Consider the following 20,151-nt stretch of genomic DNA (forward strand, 5'->3'; position numbering starts at 1 on the left):
AAAGAGAACTGTTGTTGCCACATTTTCCACCACAGCCCCAACACGGGGCAGCAGCATCAGAGTAACATTGGCAAGGTGATGTGGTTGGGCAGAGCAAAGGCCTGGGAAGAGTTCTTCAGTGTCCCCTGGACTCTTAAGTGATGAGCAAAGTCTCCAGAAATTTTCTGTGGCCTCAGAGAGGATTCTTGAGTTAGGCTGGAAGGCTTGGCTGGATGCTGGGGGCTAATTCCAGCAGGTCATAAATGCAAGAAGTTCATCAAAAGGTTGGTGAACCTTGAGGTTTCAGCAGGGCTGAAGATACATATTACCTGCTGCTGGAACAGCTGAAAGCATTTCCCCAAATCTGAAAATCTACATATATTATTACCTGCTGCTGGAACAAAGCAGTTCCCCCAACCTGACAATACTTTACTGCTTATCAAACTTTACCTTTGATATGTATATCTGCTTTGCTTTAGGGCAATTTGTGTTAATAAAAAGCTAGGGGTCCAGAGATTCAGAGAATTTGGTTACTATAGCTAAATCTCCTCTGGCTCTCCTCAAGAATGACTTCCAAATTTATATTTCATGCCTAGTCTCTTTATTAATTTATCGTAGCCCCTTTGCCAGATTCCTGAACCCTTCTAGATGCTGAGAAACACCCCGGCAGCTAGAGACTTACAATGACAATGTTGTGATGCCCAGAGACTTAGTTATTAGGCTGAACAGAATTATGACTAATGAGAAATTTATTGCAACTCACAGTTAGTGCTTATGTGGTTTTGCCAAAAAGGCATAAGTGAAGACAAAAATACTATGGGGAGGGTGGGATCCTTGGTCATGTCCCCATCCCCAAGACCATTTTCAGAAGGTATCAAAGGAGCACCTTCATTTACCACAAAGTACCTGAGGAAAGCTTCCTGGAATTCCCCAGAATTACTGTTCTTTTTTGGATGTTCCAGGATGGGCAACGGAGCCTGAACAGACCTTCAAGGAGGTCACAGTTCCATATTCCAGCTCATAGCAAAAAAAGGTAAACCCAAAATGCCTTTCTCCCTCACCCACCTCCCGATTTAAGAAGGACAATTTAAATTCAGTATCCCGCCCTAACCGGTTGGCTCAGTGGATAGAGTGTCGGCCTGCGGACTGAAGGGTCCCAGGTTCGATTCCGGTCAAGGGCACGTACCTTGGTTGTGGGCACATCCCCAGTAGGGGGTGTGCAGGAGGCAGCTGATCGATGTTTCTCTCTCATCTGATAGATGTTTCTAACTCTCTATCACTCTCCCTTCCTCTCTATAAAAAAGTCAATAAAAATATTTAAAAAAAATAAATTCAGTATCCCACTAAAGAATTCACTCCCTCCCTTTCTAAAAGGGCAAGCAAACATTTGATTAGAATACTATGTTTATGTTACTGAACATCTAATATAAAACCAACACAACTGTGTTTAAGGATTTATTTTTCTTCCCTCCACAATCTCAAAACATACCACTGTGTAAGGAGTTTGAATTAATCCTATTAGAAGTAAGTGCACTACATCTACTTTCCTAACATTTCTGTTTGTCACTTTCTAATATTCTATTAAATTGGTATTTATTATGGATGTAGAAGGATAAACCGGGGAAAGTGCACCAAATAAAGAAATTATACAGTAACTACATTATCTGAAGAGATACTTTGAAACTGTGTAATAAATCTTAATTACATAGAAAAAATGTAGAGTACATATTACATTTGCCTCACTAAAGACTAATCATTTGTTTAGTCCCATTCCATTGAATGGTTTAAATACTCTATTTCTCATCTCGTAATGGTAGGAAATTAATCCCAACTTTTAACTTGCTCTTGAGAATGTGAAGTCATTTGAACGGAGAGAACATATACTCTCTATTTGCCTTGTCCACAGTATATGAAACCCAAAGTCAAATTATTATAAATCAATTCGTATTGTGGTTAATGGAGAGTAACACTTTCTTTTATATGCAATCAGCTGGTTCCTCTGAGATGCTAGTATAAAGGTAACTTTTTTATTGTGACACAATAGTGTTAATGTCTAATTTTAACTTATTTTAATTTCCAGGAAATGGTAACTTTCTTTAAATTATGATGCAAGGTAGAACAGACGTTTGGAAAGATGGCCCTCAACTTCTTTGACATTTCTCCATTAACAGATGTGCTTCTAGGTTTTCCTTCTGAGCAGGGTGGGCTGGTAACTAATAGAATATGGTTGAAGTGGAGTTTGGTGACTTTTGAGGGTGATAAAAGGCAGTGCAGTTTCTGCCTGGTTGGCTGGAGCCTTGTTCTTGGAACCCTCAGCTGTGGTAGCTGCTGTGTCTAGAAGGCCACCATGTTCTGAGGAAGCCAAGCATTAAAGGAGAGTAGATCACATGACCAGTATCTTCAAGCCCTTCCAGCCCAGACTTGTAGGTGACTGTATCTTGAGGTCGTCCCTGTCCCCAGTCAAAAAGCCACCTCCAGCCGTGGAGTCCTCCCAGCTGAAGCTCCAGACAGTGTGAAGCAGAGACAAACTTTTCCTACTGTGCCATCTTCAAATTCCCGACCCACAGAATCTGTGAGCATGAGAGTCACTGTGTAAAGCCATGATGTTTGAAGTGGATTGTTACACAACAATAGCACCTAGAGCACCAGGCTTATCCTTATATTTACTTACCAATTCTTCATTTTTAAAAAAAAAACACAGCATAACTTAGTGAAAAATAAGATAAGATGAAAATATGGCTTTTTAATCTCTGAGAAATGATTTTATTCTGAAAATTACATGGATTATATGAAATAATTTACTAAAATAATTTAGAACTGTCTTACATTTATTGTATTTATATCTTAGGATATCTCATATTAAGTGACTGAAATGTTACAGATATTCAAGTCAATGTATGCAGCTGATCACCAGCAAATAAGTACTGAGATGCCAGCATATTCATGGCACTTTACTTGATATTATATACATTACAAATTACAATAGTTTGATTTAGAAATATACAACACAAAATGTACTTAATATAAAAATATGATTGGTGAGGCATGACCATAGCTACAGCTCTGGTCATTATCATGGCATAATCGGTCTTCTTGATTTACCAACATATCTGCAAAATTTTCTCTGAACTCCAGCATTTTAGTTAAATAGATAAATGGACTTTTATTGATAAGGTTTTATGTATTAAATCTGTCATTGGATAATATTATTAGAAATGGAATTGAACTTTCAAGAGCAATCATCGCAGAAAGGCGAGAGACAATGCAATATATCTAGAGACTGCAGTCCATCTTAGCACATTTACTCGGTATTTAATAAATAATTATTGTGTAAAAGAAACACAACTTAAAATGCAAAATGGAAAAGCTTTTTTAAAAGTTGATAATATCCATTCCTGATGCTGGCATAGGGAAAATGGCAACCACATTCCTAAGTATAAACTGATAGAACCCCTCAGAGGAAAACTACTATTATTTAGCAAAAGCATCATAATTTTGCTCATTCTTTGACTCATAAACGCACTTCTAGAAATTTATCATAAGGAAATAATCAACACATCGGCAAAAAATACCTATAAGATTAAATATTATAAAATGTATACTATTGAAACATTGGTAACAAACTGTATTGATTTGTTATTGCTGCTATAACAAAAGTGCCAGAAATTCAGTGGTTTGAAATGCAACACATTAATTCTGTTAGTTCTATAGGTCAGAAGTCTGGCCTGGGTCTCAGTGGGCTAAAAACAAGCTGAGGGCATGAATGCATTCTATCTGAAGGCCATAGGGGAGACTCTGTTCCACTACCATTTCTAGCTTTTAGAGGTCACCTACACTCCTTGACTCAGGGCCTCCTCCCTCCATCTACAAATCCAGCAATGGCGGGTTGAAGCTCTTTTCACTTGGCATCTTCCTGGCCCTTCTTCCACTTCTCCCATTATCCTCTCCCCCAAACCCCTACATTGGAAAAGGTTATCTTTTTAACCACTCAAGCAATTAGATCAGGACTACCTAGATAACCCAGGCTCCACTCCCCAACTCAGCGTTTTAATCACACAAAGTCTCTTTTGCGATATGAGGTCCATATTCACAGGTCCCTGGGATTTGGTGTAGCCATATTTGAGGGGCCATTATTCTGCTCACCACCAAACCTGTATGTCTAAGAAAAGACTATAATTAAATAATTGTGATACATTCTTACATTGAAATGTTATATGGTAATGAAAGCTTCATTGTATTCAGAATAATGGTAATTAAGTATTTTAAAATGTTAACTGTGCTAGGCATTGTTCTAAAAGCTTTGCATATACTGACATTTCCTTCATCCTCTCAACAACTGTAACAGATGTGCATCATTACTCCCAGGACCCCCTCTGTAGATAAGGAAACCAGGGCACAGAGAGCTAAGTAATTTGCCCAAGGTTACATGGCTGTTTAACAGAGATTGGGATACGAAGTTAATTTGGCTGTAGAGTCAATGAGTTTAATAATTAATGAGTTAAACACATGTTATTGATCTATTGTAAAGTGGGGGGGAAAGCAGACTAAAATATATTCTGTATGATATAATTCTGGTTATGTAAAAAATGGTTTGTTAAAAAATGAGATTATCCCTAGGTGGAAAGATTATGAATTCTTTTCCTCTTAAAATTTATATTGAAAATTATTTTCCACTGCCCCAAAAACATTCCAATAAGATTTGTTGGTTTTGTAACTGTAAAGATAATTGCTGCCTTGACTTTTTAAAAACTATAGTGAACAAAGTAAAACTCAGAGTGAAATGATAGGTGTTGTTACAAAGCCGGGCTTGAGCTCTGCTCTTGCTGAAATGACTGTATTTAGCAGACAGCAGTTCACTTTGTGGCTGTGTACCTATTGCATTCCATGAATTGTTCTGGGAGATATAGGAGATAATAGGTGTGAAATAACTTGGAAGAGTGCTTCAAAGCAGGATGCTAAGGTCAGCCAGGTGGAGATGTGTATTATGTAACACATTCTCCCCACAGAAACAAGATAATTAACAATAGTTAGGTCAACAGACTAGTCAACTCAAGTCTTATGTAACGGAATTGTATATGACTTCTAAATAAAAGCGCAATTGACATTCCAATTTGAGGTCTCTCCTTCATATGCTTCTATGGGAAAGTTGATAATTCTCTTTGTCATCTTTTTCACTAAGACTCCAGGGTTAATAGGAAATGAAATAAGAAGGGTACAGCCACCTTAAGGAATAGCGCTGAATTCCTCACTATGGCACCTTGATATAAATCAGGGACTGTTCACTCTTCTGAGACCACTGTGCCAGTGATGCCAGATCAGGAATAAAAACCCTTGCCGATTGCCTGATGTTGGTTTCTCAAGGAGCAGCCCAGACACAAATACTTGAGTGAAATGGTTTATTTTAAAGGTGATCCAGGAAGCACTGGTAGAAGAGAAGGGAAATGAGGCAGGAAAGGAAAGAAACCATTTAAGAATGCATGAATGAGCAGGTTATCACTTTGGGCAACTGTGGGCACTATGGGCTCAACCCTGGTGGGGAAGTTAATGGTGTAGACCAGTGGTCGGCAAACTCATTAGTCAACAGAGCCAAATATCAACAGTACAACGATTGAAATTTCTTTTGAGAGCCAAATTTTTTAAACTGAAACTATATAGGTAGGCACATTGTTATTAACTTAATTAGGGTACTCCTAGGCTGGCCTTTGCTAAAAACATCCTCAATCTGATTGAGGTACGTTCGCCGAGGTCGACCCCTGCCAACTCTCCCATCCACACTCGTCTTGTATACTTGTTTCATCTATCTCCTTTCTGAAAACCGACTTCTGTGCATGGGTCACGCAGTTTCAATCGCACTGTACGTGCGCGCCCGCACGTGGTATTTTGTGGAAGAGCCACACTCAAGGGGCCAAAGAGCCACATGTGGTTTGCGAGCTGCGGTTTGCCGACCACTGGTTTAGGGGATTAAGTATCTCTTGCAGTGGCCAAGCCCATTCTGGCCAATGACCTCTGTTTCTAGGTGTGACTGACAGTAGCACCTTCCCTAGTCTCCCCTTTCCACGCCCAAACTTTACTGGGCATGTGTCTATCTTCCCTTCGCTGGACCACTGGGGAGTGTAAAGTTGTACCTTCCTGGTGAGGCTGCCCAAATGACATGCCTATAATATTTGGCCTTCCTTTTGCTCTTTTCCTGTTATTAATAACTAGGTTAATTACAATGTATCACAACTGCATATAGTACAGCCAAGTACACACACAAAAATGTAACTGGAATGCTTGCAATTAGATTTCTTTTTTGCTTTTCTTACAATGTTCTTTTTTTCTCTCCTTTGAGATTCTAATGAACATGGTCACAAGTAAAGTCAGAAGTAGGACAGAAAATGCTCCACAGGCTGGTTTGGCCATCCTGAGATCATTAAAACTGGCTGACCCCTAACAATATGTACAAAAATATAAAATGTAAATTAAAAACAGAAATACATTTTCCTTTTTACAATACTTCTAAGAAAAAAAGCAGGGCCTTGGAAATTTTGTTCTTTTTTTCCCCCTGTTGCAAATTCACATTGTAGTTCTGATTGGGTGGTGGAGAGTTCATGTCATCTGCAGGTGGCACTGCCCATGGTGGGCAGGCCGACAAGACTCTCTATTCAAAGGTGACCACCTTTAGATTCCGAGACAAGAATGGAGAGTGAATAGGTCAGGATGGCCTTCTTTTCTTTTTTTAGTTTAACTTTTCCTTTTTTACTGTCTAGTCATCCTTATGAGTCTTCTGCTTCTTGTTGGCAGTGTCATCATTCTCATCATCTTCTAGTTAATTTTCAACTTGCAATATGATTTCAAATACCAAAATAAGGCTCAGGACCTTAGTAATAGCAATAGACAGTTCTCTAATCAATAAAAGTGGAAATGGTGAGGACAGGTGTGTTCTATTCCTTGTTCTCTAAGTAGCTACTCTAGGAGGGAGGGGCTATGCCAGGCCCCAGAGATTCAGGTATGAGGGGTCATAGTTCTCAGGGTGTTCATAATGGAGATGGAATCTAAGAACTAAAATTCTAGTTGTTCGCCTTCTTCATGCCTTAGTTTCCTCATTGGTCATATGGGTCCTTGTGAAATCACAATGGTAATAATAAGTAACATTTACTGCATATTTCTCCATGCAGTATTTTAAATACACTCTATGTGTTAATTCATTAAATCTTCCAAATAATTTTCTGGTATAGGTCCTTCTGTCTTCCCTCCCTCCCAAATCTCTTGAGTGCTTATTGCCTTGTTCAGAGTAATTCTGGGTTCTCTTAGGCCTGATGGAGTGACTCGGGCCATTTTTCACTGTGGGCAGTGTCTTCTTTAATCCATGTAATTTTCTGAAACTTGCCACTAAACTTGGGAATAACACTCATGTATAGGCAGAAAGCCCACAAGCAGTCTTTAAGGAACTTTGTGTCAAAAAGATAATGAAAATACTCTTGCATGTAGGTACCACGGAAGGGTCCTGAATACTATATATGAAAATAAATTTAAAATCAGTTTCCAGCTATATACCTTACAAACCTATATAGATTTAGTCTCTTTTCAAATCTCTCAGGAAAGCTATGCTTTGAAAGCTTAGCACTACATCCAGGGCTAGCATGGGACCACAATAGCTGTCTAGCCCACAGACTGAGGTCTCGGCTAAACAGAAAGCTGGCCATAAGCTGACCAAGCACAAAGTCCTGCTTTCCACACCAGCAATGACTATTGGCCAGGATTTCAATTACAGTATCAACTTCCTGGAGGAAGACTAGGAAAGAATCATACTCTCCTTATTCCCGGGTAGATCTAAAACAAGGCACAAAGTAGTCATTAACTATAAAGATGAGGTTAATTTGCTTTTCTCTGAATATGAATGCTAATGTAACCATTTAAATAGTGCCAACAATGGAAATAAACAGAAGACCCAGTTAAACCACTAATGTACAGGCCCATACCACTTGGCAAAACACGAAAGCCAGCAGTGCTGAAAAAAAGCAATTAATGCTTATATGTAAAATGAGTCGTAGGACTGCATGGGGCTTGAGGAACAATTTATTAAATTGAACCAGTGTGACACTAGCAATAGTTATAAGTCCTATTTGAAACCACTTCACTTCGCGAGCCACATGTGGCTCTTTGGACCCGTGAGTGTGGCCACGAAGTTTCAATCGCACTGTACGTGCGTGCCTGCACGTGGTATTTTGTGGAAGAGCCACACTCAGGGGGCCGCAGTTTGCCGACCAGCGGTTCTTAACCTGTGGGTTGCAACCCCTGAAAATACATCCTGCAGATCAGATATTTACATTAGGATTCATAACAGTAGCAAAATTAGTTATGAAGTAGCAATGAAAATAATTTTATGGTTGGGGATCACCACAACATGAGGAACTGTATTAAAAGGGTCGCGGCATTAGGAAGGTTGAAAACCACTCTAATTAGAAAAGAGGATGAAAGTGATTATTTCCACTAGAACCATGACAGAGATAAGCACAGGATAGCACTGAGCCCCAGGGGAGAGGACCTGGCACAGACAGGAAAAGGTAATTAGAAAGACTTTCCTAGAGTACATGCCCTTGACCAGAATCGAACCTGGGACCCTTCAGTCTGCAGGCCAATGCTCTATCCACTGAGCCAAACCAGTCAGAGCTCTTCTCTCTTCTTTTTCCCTAGAAGAAGGAAAGGAGAAAGGCAGAGGGTTTTGAATCCGTACCAAAAGGAGGGGAAAGGAGCTCTACATGGACACAGAGCAGTCCAAGTAAGACCCCAGAGGCTTGAAATAGTGTACAAGTTGGGGAATTATGTGTTCCAACCATAAAATGAAAGGATGGGAGATGAGGTTGGAGAAAGGGATCCCAGGCTGTCCTCACATGGAAGTCATTACAAAGCCTCTCTTTTCCACACTCCCTCCTCACTCTCTTTCTCCCTTTCACCAGGTTCATCTATTTGCTTTAAAATAACCACTCAATTGAAAATAATTCAGGAAGGAAGACTTGCAACATAAATGGCATCTGTGAATGCTCTGGAAATTATTCCGTTATATACATCATTCTTTTTGAAGTTGTTTTATCTTCCTTCTAAAGAGCCCTGGCAGGTTTGGCTCAGTGGATAGAGTGTTGACCTGTGGACCTGTGACAGGTTCGATTCTGGTCAAGGGAGGTGGTAGAGGTAGAGAGGTAGAGGTAGAACTCAGATGATTTCTAAGAAATGTTGTGGAATTACATTCCCTCATTGCTTTTTAAGATGTATTTTAGAGAGAGAGGGGAAAGGAGAGAGATTTGTTGTTCCACTTAATTATTCATATTCATTGGTTGGTTCTTATATGTGCCTTCAGTAGAGACTGAACTGTCAGACTTGGCATATTGGGTTGCTGCTCTAACCAACTGAGCTACCTGGCCAGAGCCTAGGACCACTCAGACTCTTGCTGGGTACAGGGCAACTGCTGTGGGATTATCGATGGACCCACATACATGCATTATTGCAATTACGAATTTTAACAAATAATAGAATGCTTTTCACAATATGGCAACAGCTTCTTTAATATTCAACATCAATGTGCAGCTTTCTTTTTGTTTGGCAATGCAAGATACCTGCTTCTCCAGCAGCTCCTGGACCGCTACTGTGTGTAATGACAGAACTACTAACAGAAATATTTGCTACTAGATACCTCTGCCTTCACTTTCACCAAGAGTTGTGGAGCTGCTATTACCTACCAGGCCCACAGTGGGTAACAGCAGGTTTGGGGTTTTGTAATTTCATTAACATTAAAAGGTATTTTTCAGAGAAAAGCCCATTTACAAATGTGGTGATTAAAAGTAGGCATTCTTGCCCTAGCGGGTTTGGTTCAGTGGATAGAGTGCTGGCCTGGGGACTGAAGGGTCCATCTAGGGTTAGAGTCCAGTCAAGGAATGCATGGGTTAGTGGCTCAGTCCCCGGTGTGGGGTGTGCAGGAGGCAGCCAACCAATAATCCCCTCTCATCATTGATGTTTCTCTCTCCCTCTCCGTCTCTGAAATCAATAAAAATAGATTTTTAAAAAAGAGCGTAAGAGTAGGCATTCTCATTATAGTAAAATATTCGCGTTGCATAAATTTAACAAATCAAATTCCTTTTTGATTCTCTATGGTTGACAAAAAATTTCTGAAAATTCAGTCCCGGGCTTCTGGAGACGGAGGGGGGGGGGGGGGGGGGGGGGGCGGGTCCCTAAGTCCTATTCCATTTCTTTAGGTTTGGTTACTCTGATGCACTGTTAATATCTATTCAAAGTTAGCAATCATTTGGGAACCGGGAAGATAACTTGTGAGTTTCCCGAACCTTTCTCATTTCTTATCAGTCTTGCACCTCATTCCAATGACTCGGTACCCTAGCAGATCCTCACTTCCTGGGACAGTTAATCGGGAATGCTAGCTGCCTGGTGCTACAAAGGAAACAGGACCCTTGCATCCTGAAGACTCAGGCCCTAGGGGCCGCCACCTGGGACAGTCTGCTCCGCTCTTCAGGTTTCGGCCCGCAGGTGGCAGCAGCGGGCTCCCCGCGCGTCCCCGCAGGTCACCGGAGCCGCCGCACAGCTCCGGGCCGGCGCTCCCCAGCGCGCGGGGCAGCCTCGACCTCCAGGAATCCTCACCCCGCCGGACGGGGTTTCAGGCCCAAGGGCTGGAGTGCTGACGCGGTTTCCGATCCTTTCCTTCCTTGAGTGCAAACCAACAACCGTTTGCAGCAGCAACTGCAACTCTGATTGCGTCTCTACTCCCTCCGGTTCCCAATTTCCCTAACAACTCCCGCAGCGACCGGCTCCCTTTCCCGGAGCGGCGCCTGCCCCGCAACTCTCCCCGCACCGGCCTCGCAGCTCCTCGGAGCCCGTGCCAGGCAGCTGGCGGCGCCCCTCTCCTCCTGGGCTCGCACTTGCCCCACGCAGGTTTCCCGGACGGGCGGGATGCTGGGGCCGCACCCCCATGTCATTACCCCGTTCCCTTCGCTAACCCTTCGCTTTGTCCCTTCTCCCCCAAACACACACACACACACACACACACACACACACACACACACACACACACACACACACACACACGCTCTCACACCTCGCTTGCTTATAGTGCTCCAGGCTCGTGGCGGGCGCAGGACCTTCACCAGCCCAGCAAGTCACGGCCATGCCGCGCGGACTCCTCGCCCCTCGGACCCCAGCCGCCTCTGCGCCGCTCCTTCTCGCACAGACCCCGCGGCCCCCGCGCGCAGGCCGGCCGGGCTGGAAGAAGTTGACGCCCAGGGAGGGGCGCGGGGCGCGGCTGAAGGCTCCGTTGGAGGAGGATTAACATCTGGGCGAGGGGAGGGGCCGCGCCGCGGCGAGACGCGCGGCTGCAGGACGCGGCGCGGATCCCGCATCACTGCGCGCAGCAGCCGCCGCCGCCGCCGCCGCCCGGGACCGCGGATCCCGGACGCCCCCTCCCGGCCCGCGCCGCGCCCCCGCCCCCTCCCCATTGGCCCCGCAGATCCGGGCGCCCCGGAGCCGCGCGGCGCAGGGAGGCGGGCAGCCGCCCCCGGAGCCGGCGGGCGGGGAGCGCGTGGCTGGCGCGCGTCGGGCGGGCGGGCGCGGGCGCAACTTCGCGGCCAGATGCCCGTGGGCGCGGCGGCGCGGCGAGGCCACTGCTGCTGCCCCTGCGGGCCCCGGGCGCGTCTCCACGGGCGGCGTTGCCCGCGGCGCGGCGTGCGCACCGAGCGAGTGAAGGTATGTGCGGCGGGCGCGGCTGGAGCGGCCGCCGCCGCGGCGCCTGCAGGTCCTAATGCCTGTCCGTTCCCAGGACGCTGGCAGCGGCAGCCCGGAGCCCCCGAGCCCTCGGCAGGTCTGCCTGTCCTTCCCGGCGATCTGATTGGATAAAGTGGGGGCTCGACGGTGGCCGACGCGGGACAGTCTGGCTGTGGCAGGGGTCTCGGAAACCATGGGTTATTGCAATGGCAGGTGCACGCTGATCTTTATCTGTGGCATGCAACTGGTAAGTGGCACTTGGGTCCTCTTCTCCTGTAACGCGCCTCTGAGCTAGTGGGCAGGGGGGGTCAGTATTGGGTCTGCAGTGGATGAGAATGGGAGAAAAAGTAAAAGAGAAAAGGTGACATATATTGTCTATATTTAAGATGATTTCAGGGAGACGCGCGGTGTGGTACAGGGGTGAGCCTTCCACCCCCCACCTATTGCTGTCCCTCGGAAGACAGTTTGGCGGGTGCGGGTTAAACTTGTCTTTAATTTAAGCAAAGCAAGATTAGCTGTTGTTCTTTTATGCTTTGCATTCCCATGACTGTAATAACGTGTTCGTCACATGTAATACAGGTAACAGAGAAATGTGGATTTTTTTTTTTTTTTTTTTACTTCTATACGCTTATTTTTGCAGTATCTTTGTTTCTTCATTGACGTGTTATTTTTCACGGAATATATTGTCTTATAAGTGTAATGCTGTAACAAACCACTATGTAGGGCAGATGGCATCGTTAAAGTGGCTTGATCTGGAAGCCACATTGAGTTTTAAAAGTATGTAGATTGAAGAGAATTACTTAGATGAACTTAGCAACACCATTGCCAATGACCGGACCAGTAGCCTTCAAATCACAATTATTGCAAACAGTTCTAAGGAAGAAATATTCTCTTACATTATGCATGTAATTGCTCCTGAAATAGATACTATTGTTTGATCCTATAGGGTGGAGAATTATATGTACTACTTCTTGAGGAACGTTGTTCAGTTTTAAAGAGGCAAGGTGCCAATAATGGAAGTGCCATGTCTCTGAATTTAAATTTCCTAAGGGCAACAGAAAGAGGGGCTGAAAATACTTTAGAGGTGAAAAATAGACCACTGTAAGTGGTTAATTTGAACTAGGAGGTACTTGCTCGCTCCTGTTATAAAATAGCTTTCCCTGGAAAGTATATATTAATCTGAATAGCCACTTACGTTTCGAACAACTGTTTCGTAAAGAAAGGCTGAAAGGACAAGACTGACGGAAATTTCTGAGAGTCCAATCAGTAAAGTATTCAGAAGAGCAAGGATTTGCTAATGAAACTGATAGAATTCCTTAAGTGTTCTTCTTTGTTATCAGTTGTCATGAGTGGTGGTTGCTGTTATTGTTTTGTTCAGTATTTAGCTGAATAGTTCTTTTTCTTGTGTATTATCTCAGGATGTTTATCTTTTCCAGGAGAGTTATCTTATGACATATATTTCGACCTGTGAATTAAGAAAAAGAAGATAGACATATCAATATAATTTTAAGAATGTAATATTTTCTTGATGATGTATAAACCACTTTATTTTTTTTCTACCACACATTAATTTATGTTTTAAATTAAAGGATTTTTAGTCTTAATGATAAAGCTGATCAGAACAATAAGAGAGCTTACTTTGTTAAACTACATTAGGCTAAGTATACCAAATTGCATAAACATTTTCAAAACATTTTTATATTCATATATGAGTTGGAAAAGAAAACATTTGCTTATTCATTGTGTAAAAGCATAAAACTGAGAATGAGTGGGTGGGAAATATCATTCTTATACTCTTTTAAATTTCAGTTTTAAAAATATGATTTAACTTTAACCATTTAACATAGTAGAGCTTTATTATGGCAAATGTAGGCATTAGATCTATATGGTGTTTTGAGTGACTACAAACTCTTCAAGAACTTAAACAATTTAAGAAAAACATAAATATGCAAATAGGGAAGCTGAATACACAAAGTAGAAGGATAAGGCTCAAGGTTTATGTGTGCGTGTGCGTGTGCGTGTGTGTGTGTGTGCGCGCGCGTTCCTATGCATGCCTACATGCAGTGGGTTTTAGGAAAGGTGCTACATCACGAATGAAACAGAAATTCTGATCAGAGCTAAGTTCTCTAACAAAATAGAATTTGCTGCAACATATGAGTGCTCAATCTAAGCAAGTATACATATTTGAATCCCAAGAAATATTTTATGCTCAGTAAGGATCATGAGATTTTTTTTCCCCATTCAGACTTATGTGCTACCAGGATAATATAATTAGCAGCCATGTTCATGCAGATGCAGAACAAAAAACAAAGGAGGAAGAATATCCCATTGGCTTGATAGGGAGGGGTGGTCACATTTAAAGGACTGCAGAGATTTCTGGTAATTGTTGCTTCTTAGGAATATAATATTTCATTTTAAATAAAATAATTATTTTGCAAGTTAATAGTTGCAAAGCCCTGAACAACAAAAAAATTAGGTGGGTGTATATATTTTCCTTTGCTCTTGATAGATCTGTAAAACTTTTTGTATCTTTGAGCTATTTTGAGTAAAGATTGTTTTATAAGTAGCCAGGTTTCCAGAATAAGTTATGACTCATGTACCACTGACTGACACAAAAGTTCACTTAGTTTTGTTTACTTCTAAAGTGTCTAGTGTGGGTTCTTAGAACATTTGGATGTAGTCTTTTTGTAGCTGTACAGAAAAATTTTAGTTTGTAAAAATTAATTGAAGACCGTGATAGTCTAAGATAGGAACTTTATTGAATTTCTTTCTTAAGTAACTTTACGTTTCTGAAAACATTTACCTCCAATTCTGTAAGTAGAGTATATTTTCATTAGACTTAAAGAAATATTTATGTTTACATAAACTTGCAATTATCTTAGTAGCAAACGAGGTAGCTTTTGGTGTTGTGGAAACGGGAACCTCATTTGTCACTTTTTTAACAAGTGAAGGACAGAGACTAACCCTGCAGAGACAGTTATCTGTCAAGATTCTATGTAGTTGCTTTTAATTCGTTAAACATGCCTTTAATTTAATGCTTGGCAGAATACAAGTGTGAATAAATATACATTCTTTTAAAAATCAGGTTATAAAACAAGAGATTGGAATTTCATACAACAGAGATATAATACAAAATGTTCATTTCATGGCTCTCTGAGCTATATAGTTACTCCAACTTCAGGTTTTAGGTGTTTCCTACCCAAAGGGCTGTGATCTCTGGAAACTGATTTACTGCACGTGCAGAATCTGGAGTTTAAGCTCATAATCTCAAGAAGGTAATTTTCCTCTTATCATTGCTGTTCTTAATGCTCAGAAACTGAAGATTTAAGGGAGTAACAAAAATCATCATGGCATTTGAAGGGGTGGATATAGCGGGTGCAGGATAAGAACAATTTAAAGCAGCAGTTCTCAACCTATGGGTCGTGATCCCTTTGGCGGTCGAACGACCCTTTCACAGGGGTCGCCTAAGACCATCCTGCATATCAGATATTTACATTACGATTCATAACAGTAGCAACATTACAGTTATGAAGTAGCCACGAAAGTAATCTTATGGTTGGGTCACAACATGTATTTAAAGGGCCGGAAGGTTGAGAACCACTGATTTAAAGTCTTATTTGCAACTTGTACCAGTTTGAAAAAAGTTTCAGCTTTAAAAAATGTTTGGTTGAATGAAAGAATCCTTTATATAAATATTGAAAAATATCACTCAGTAATAATATGGAAGAATATAACTTACTTTAGATGTCAAAGACAGCTTTGTTTTCTAGTAAGGAAATTCAAAATCGCCCCCATTGTATACACGGGGCTCCTCTGTGGCACAAAGCGTGAGTCCTAAACTATTGAAAGAAAGCACAGATTTACATTCAACAGATTAACACTTGGAAATGTCATTCTCGCCTGTGCTCTATGAAATATGGCTAACTTGGAGCAGGTGCAACTAACAATTGGGCTAGTACACATGCGTGTGCAGCTGTGTGAAGAAGCACGTTTGAAACTTAATTAAGAATGATCAGTTGCTTTCTCCTACACTGTCACTAAGCACTTTCAGGGGTACACATTTATTAGAGAATGCCATGAGTACATAGATGGACTACAGAGAAACAAACTTATTATAACCATGGAGTATCTTAGTGGTGTCAGTCGTGACTTTGTGCAGTGTTCACACTTACATGCCTTTTAGTTACGTGTTAGAAGATAAAGCAGTACCTCGGAAAGTGCAGGCGGGATGTTACGCTTTTCCTAGGATACTTTTCACAAGATTGGAAGTTCTCTGCAAGTGCAGAATTTTACCTGTCAAACACTCCTGCTCAGAGAATTAAACATTTTAGATTCCGATATCATTGATAATCCAATCTTGAGGTCGTCAATCAAATCTGATTCCTGGAGAAGACTAAAACTTTCCAGGTAATATTTCAGAAACATATAGTGTAAATGGATGCTAAGAGTTTGCTAAGTTGTAAACTTACTTTCTTCTTTTTAGACATTGTCTATATTTGCACCCCAACATTTTGACACACACACACACGTGTGTGTGTGTGTGTGTGTGTGTGTGTGTGTGTGTGTGTATTCTTTCATCATCATTTAGCGCTACTCTCCTCTAATGTTTACCAAGAAAGATGTAGAAACTTCTTTCAGGGTCCTGCCCTCTTCCTTGGTTCACACACGGAGTGGCAGCTTTTTTCCTCATACACCCGAAGTTTCAAATAGCCAGTCTGTGCAGAGATGTCCCTCTTTCTCCAATAAAATAAAGCCTTGGATGGGCAGCGTTTCCCGTGCAGAATGCCAGAGTCAGCTCTGGCCGGGGGCCCGTGTGTGGGCAGTGGCCCGGGAATGCAGACGCGCACTCCCACCTCCTTCCCTCGGATGCGGCTTTACTTTGGGGTCAGAGTCTCCTCTTGCCAAGTCAAGAATTTCAGAATGGCATTCTCTCTCTCTCTCTCTCTCTCTCTCTCTCTCTCTCTCTCTCTTTCTCTCTTTCTCTCTCTCCCCCCCCCCCAAATAAAATCTGAGACAGAAGCACATTTTAATATTTCTACATTTATACTGTATATAAAAATATTAACATCATGGCATCCATTGCATTAAATATTTATATATACTACTAATGGCTAAAATTTCAAAGGCTGTATTTCAGTTATTTAGTAGACTTTCAAGCAGCTCAGTGTAATTTTTCAAAAGTAGCTTTGAGACAAATATTGCTAATAATGGAAATTACCCCATATCCATGCCTTAAAAATGTAATGTCAGAAATCAAACACACATGCAGGAGAAATATTTCTAGTCTTTTTTTTTTCTTCTAGATAAAAAACTCTTCCAATTTTGGTGCCCTTTGTCTCCCATAGAAACTTATTAGTGTTTATTGTCCATATAGTAAAATACATAGGTCACCAAGATGTGATGTTTATCTAGGATTCTTTTCCCCCCTTAACAACAATAGAAACAAGTACTGTGTCTATGCATACTTCATTTCAGTAGGGTGGGAATAACAGTGTTCTTACCAACCCCAAGAAAGTGAAGGACATTTAAATGTTATGAAGGCATTTATATTGTTTTCTTTGTCCAGGCAGGGTATAAAATGAAATTAACAAACTGGTTTCTCTTCTTTTAATATTTCTGGTGTGTTTCATTTGAAAGCTCTTACTATGTAAAGGCATTACTTGCGCCATGTTCTTGAAAGCAGTGTTTTCCTTTTGCTTAACCCCTAAAACAGGCTCTGGGTTTAACTGATAGAAATAATTGTAACTTTTAATCTAATGCAAGCTATAGACCTTATTTTTCAACCTGGAGTAGAGTTAGTGTGACTTTTAATGCTAACAAATCGTACCTTTTAAATTATGGATCACATGCTAAATTTGACCCCTTTAAAAACACTTTGAAAACTTACAAATTGATTAACTTTTATATGCACTTTGAAAAAATAGTGTTTTTTTTTAAAAAAATTTTGTATTTTTAAAGTTTGCCATGCTTTAAAAATCCAGTTTTGCCAAGTACTTAATAATGAAAACTGTTGGAATTTATTGGAGGCTTGTTCTGGGCTAAATGCTCAATATATGTCATTTTCATTGATTTCTTTCTAACAATCCTATGAGATAGGTAATAGATATCAATACCCCCATTTTACAGAGGAAGAAACGGAGGCTTTGGAAGTTTAAGGGACTTTCTTAAGTTTCCCTCTTAGTAAGTGAGTGGGAGAGCTTACGTTTAAATCCAGGTTTGTTCGACTTGGAGACAGACTTGAGTTTGTGCCACTGAGCTACTCTGCATCCTTTCCATGTAACATAAACCTGTATCATGTAGCTTACGTTTGTTTTACTAACATAGGCAACATATACCTACTAATTCCTGATGGACACAGTCATCAACACAAGACTAAGCCTGCGCAGTGGGGATGGCGCTGAGGCCAGCCTCCTGTCCAAACCTGACTGGTGCACTTGGGTTTCAGACTATGAGCTGCGCTGAGTGGACTAGAGAATGAAAGGAGAGGCTTCCCCGGGCAGAACCAGTGCCTCTTGCTGAGTGAGTGCGCTCTAACCTAAAAACACTCCTGTAAGCTCTACTCTACAGCAGTCATCGCTGGGGAGAGCTTGTGTTTCTGTTGTTAGGGGTGGGGAAAGGACTCAGCTTCTATGCATGTCTGGCCAACTGTTGAGAAATAATTACTCAGTAATGGCTTGGAAACCTTCTCAGGTTCGCTTAGAGAAGATTCTATGGGAAGAAGAAACGTATTCATTTTTCTCAACTTCCTGTTCTTTATGAAACCATTCCATGATGAATGGCTAATGTAGAGTAATGTCATTTGCCTGTTTTTCCTTTGTTTGTTTGTTTAAACATTTCCCAAATCCTAAATCCACCCAGGCTACTACTGGTGAGATTATTAGTTAAATTATTGTTGGAAATGACTTTGAGTAATAAGTTATTTAAATGTGCGTTTGTTTTTTTTTCAAATTTATTTTTAGGGAGAGAGAGATTGAAGCATTGATGAGAGAGAAACATTGACATAAATCAACTGCCTCCTGCTTACCTCCCCCCCCCCCCCCCCCCCCCCCCGGATTGAGCCCATAACCCAGTTATGTGCCCTGACCCTGACTGGGAATAGAACCTGTGGCCTCCTGTTGTATGGGTCAGTGCTCAACCACTGAGCTATACCAGCCGGGCGAGTACAGGTTATTTAAAATGTGCATTGAATATCCTAGAGCACTTTTAGAACTGGAGTCTGAGGTCAAAATCATTGGCAGGTCTTTTCTATGCAAATCAGTAGGCCCACACCGGAGTTCTGGTTCAGTAGGTCTAGGGGAGGGCCTAGAACTAGAATTTGCATTTCTAATGAGTTCCCAGGGGCACTGTTGATGCTTGTCAGGGACCAAACTTTGAGAACTCCAGGCCTAGAACACAGATCTTCTTTAACGGTGTGTGAATGCATGACCCGTTTATGAAATTCATCAACCCAACCAGATAAATAGCTCATTTCTTCATTTGACTTGTTGCTCATGTGAAAGAAAACCATTTTTTTTAGGACCCAGTATGCTTATTTCTGACTTCTAGCTTGGTCGCTATTCAGAAGTTTAAGTAAGGGAACTAGAAGGTCTTTTCACAGCATTTGCGTCTTTGCAATAAATAGCGATATAGAAAAATCTGAAAGAGATTCCGTGTCTCCAATATACCCTGTGTGCCTGGCGATGCTGGAGCAGAATTGGTTTCTTCATCTGCCTCTCTTTCTAGCCGAGCCCCTCAGTCTAAATTTCTGGAACAGCTTCTCACTTTGCCTGGGGGAGAGAGAGAGAGAGAGGTGGGAATATGCTGAAAAAGCACTGGGCTAAGTGAGAAGGCAGATTTTCCTCTGCCCAGTCTAGTGCTCTCACACTGGACAAGTGAATAACTGTGACTTTGCTCCGGCCATTTATATTCCTGAGTGTCATTTCCTCATTTGAAAAGTGGGGCAGGTAATTCGTGACCTATTTACCCTATGGAACGCCTGGGAGCATCTGGGGAGAAAACAGTGCTTAAAGTTGACGTGAAAGAGCTTCACAAATTTAAGGCTTTATTGTTGTGGTACTGCCGATACCTGGAAAATCTTGGTAATTGTTAATAGTTTAATATTTCAGGAATGTTCCTCTAGCCAGAGTAGGAACAGTTACTGGAATGCTGATATATCACTTGACCTGTGCCCCTCGTTGCCATGACTAGTTTCCTGTAGAAACATGTTTTCTTCACGCACCATCATTTTTGTCCGAGGGGGTGCTACATAAATAAGGATTTTAACACGAGGTGCGGTTGGTTTAAATCGATAGAACAATATACTGCTGTGTCTGAGGTACCTACTTTAAGTGTCCATTAGGAATTAAACTTAGATTTTGCAAACCAGTCAGCATGCTTTCTCTTCAAGCCTGCAATTCTAAAACTGTGTTCTGTCGGAGCTAGTTCTGCAAA

The 20,151-nt window shown here is 41.6% G+C and overlaps 1 protein-coding gene across 2 annotated transcripts in view; it reads left to right on the top strand.

Moving 5' to 3' along the window:
* Nucleotides 1-11,539: 11,539 nt before the first annotated feature.
* Nucleotides 11,540-20,151, top strand: part of NKAIN2 (sodium/potassium transporting ATPase interacting 2) — a 797,410-nt gene continuing 788,798 nt past the window's right edge. For both annotated transcript variants that reach the window (XR_004968975.1, XM_036318143.1), the window contains exon 1: nt 11,540-11,968. Coding sequence is in view for 1 of the 2 variants with exons in the window: in XM_036318143.1 (XP_036174036.1) it covers nt 11,915-11,968 (54 nt within the window). In the remaining variant the exon portion in view is untranslated. The remainder of the gene's footprint in view (nt 11,969-20,151) is intronic.

This window comes from Myotis myotis, unplaced genomic scaffold (assembly GCF_014108235.1).
Source record: "Myotis myotis isolate mMyoMyo1 unplaced genomic scaffold, mMyoMyo1.p scaffold_m19_p_7, whole genome shotgun sequence".
NCBI lineage: Eukaryota > Metazoa > Chordata > Mammalia > Chiroptera > Vespertilionidae > Myotis > Myotis myotis.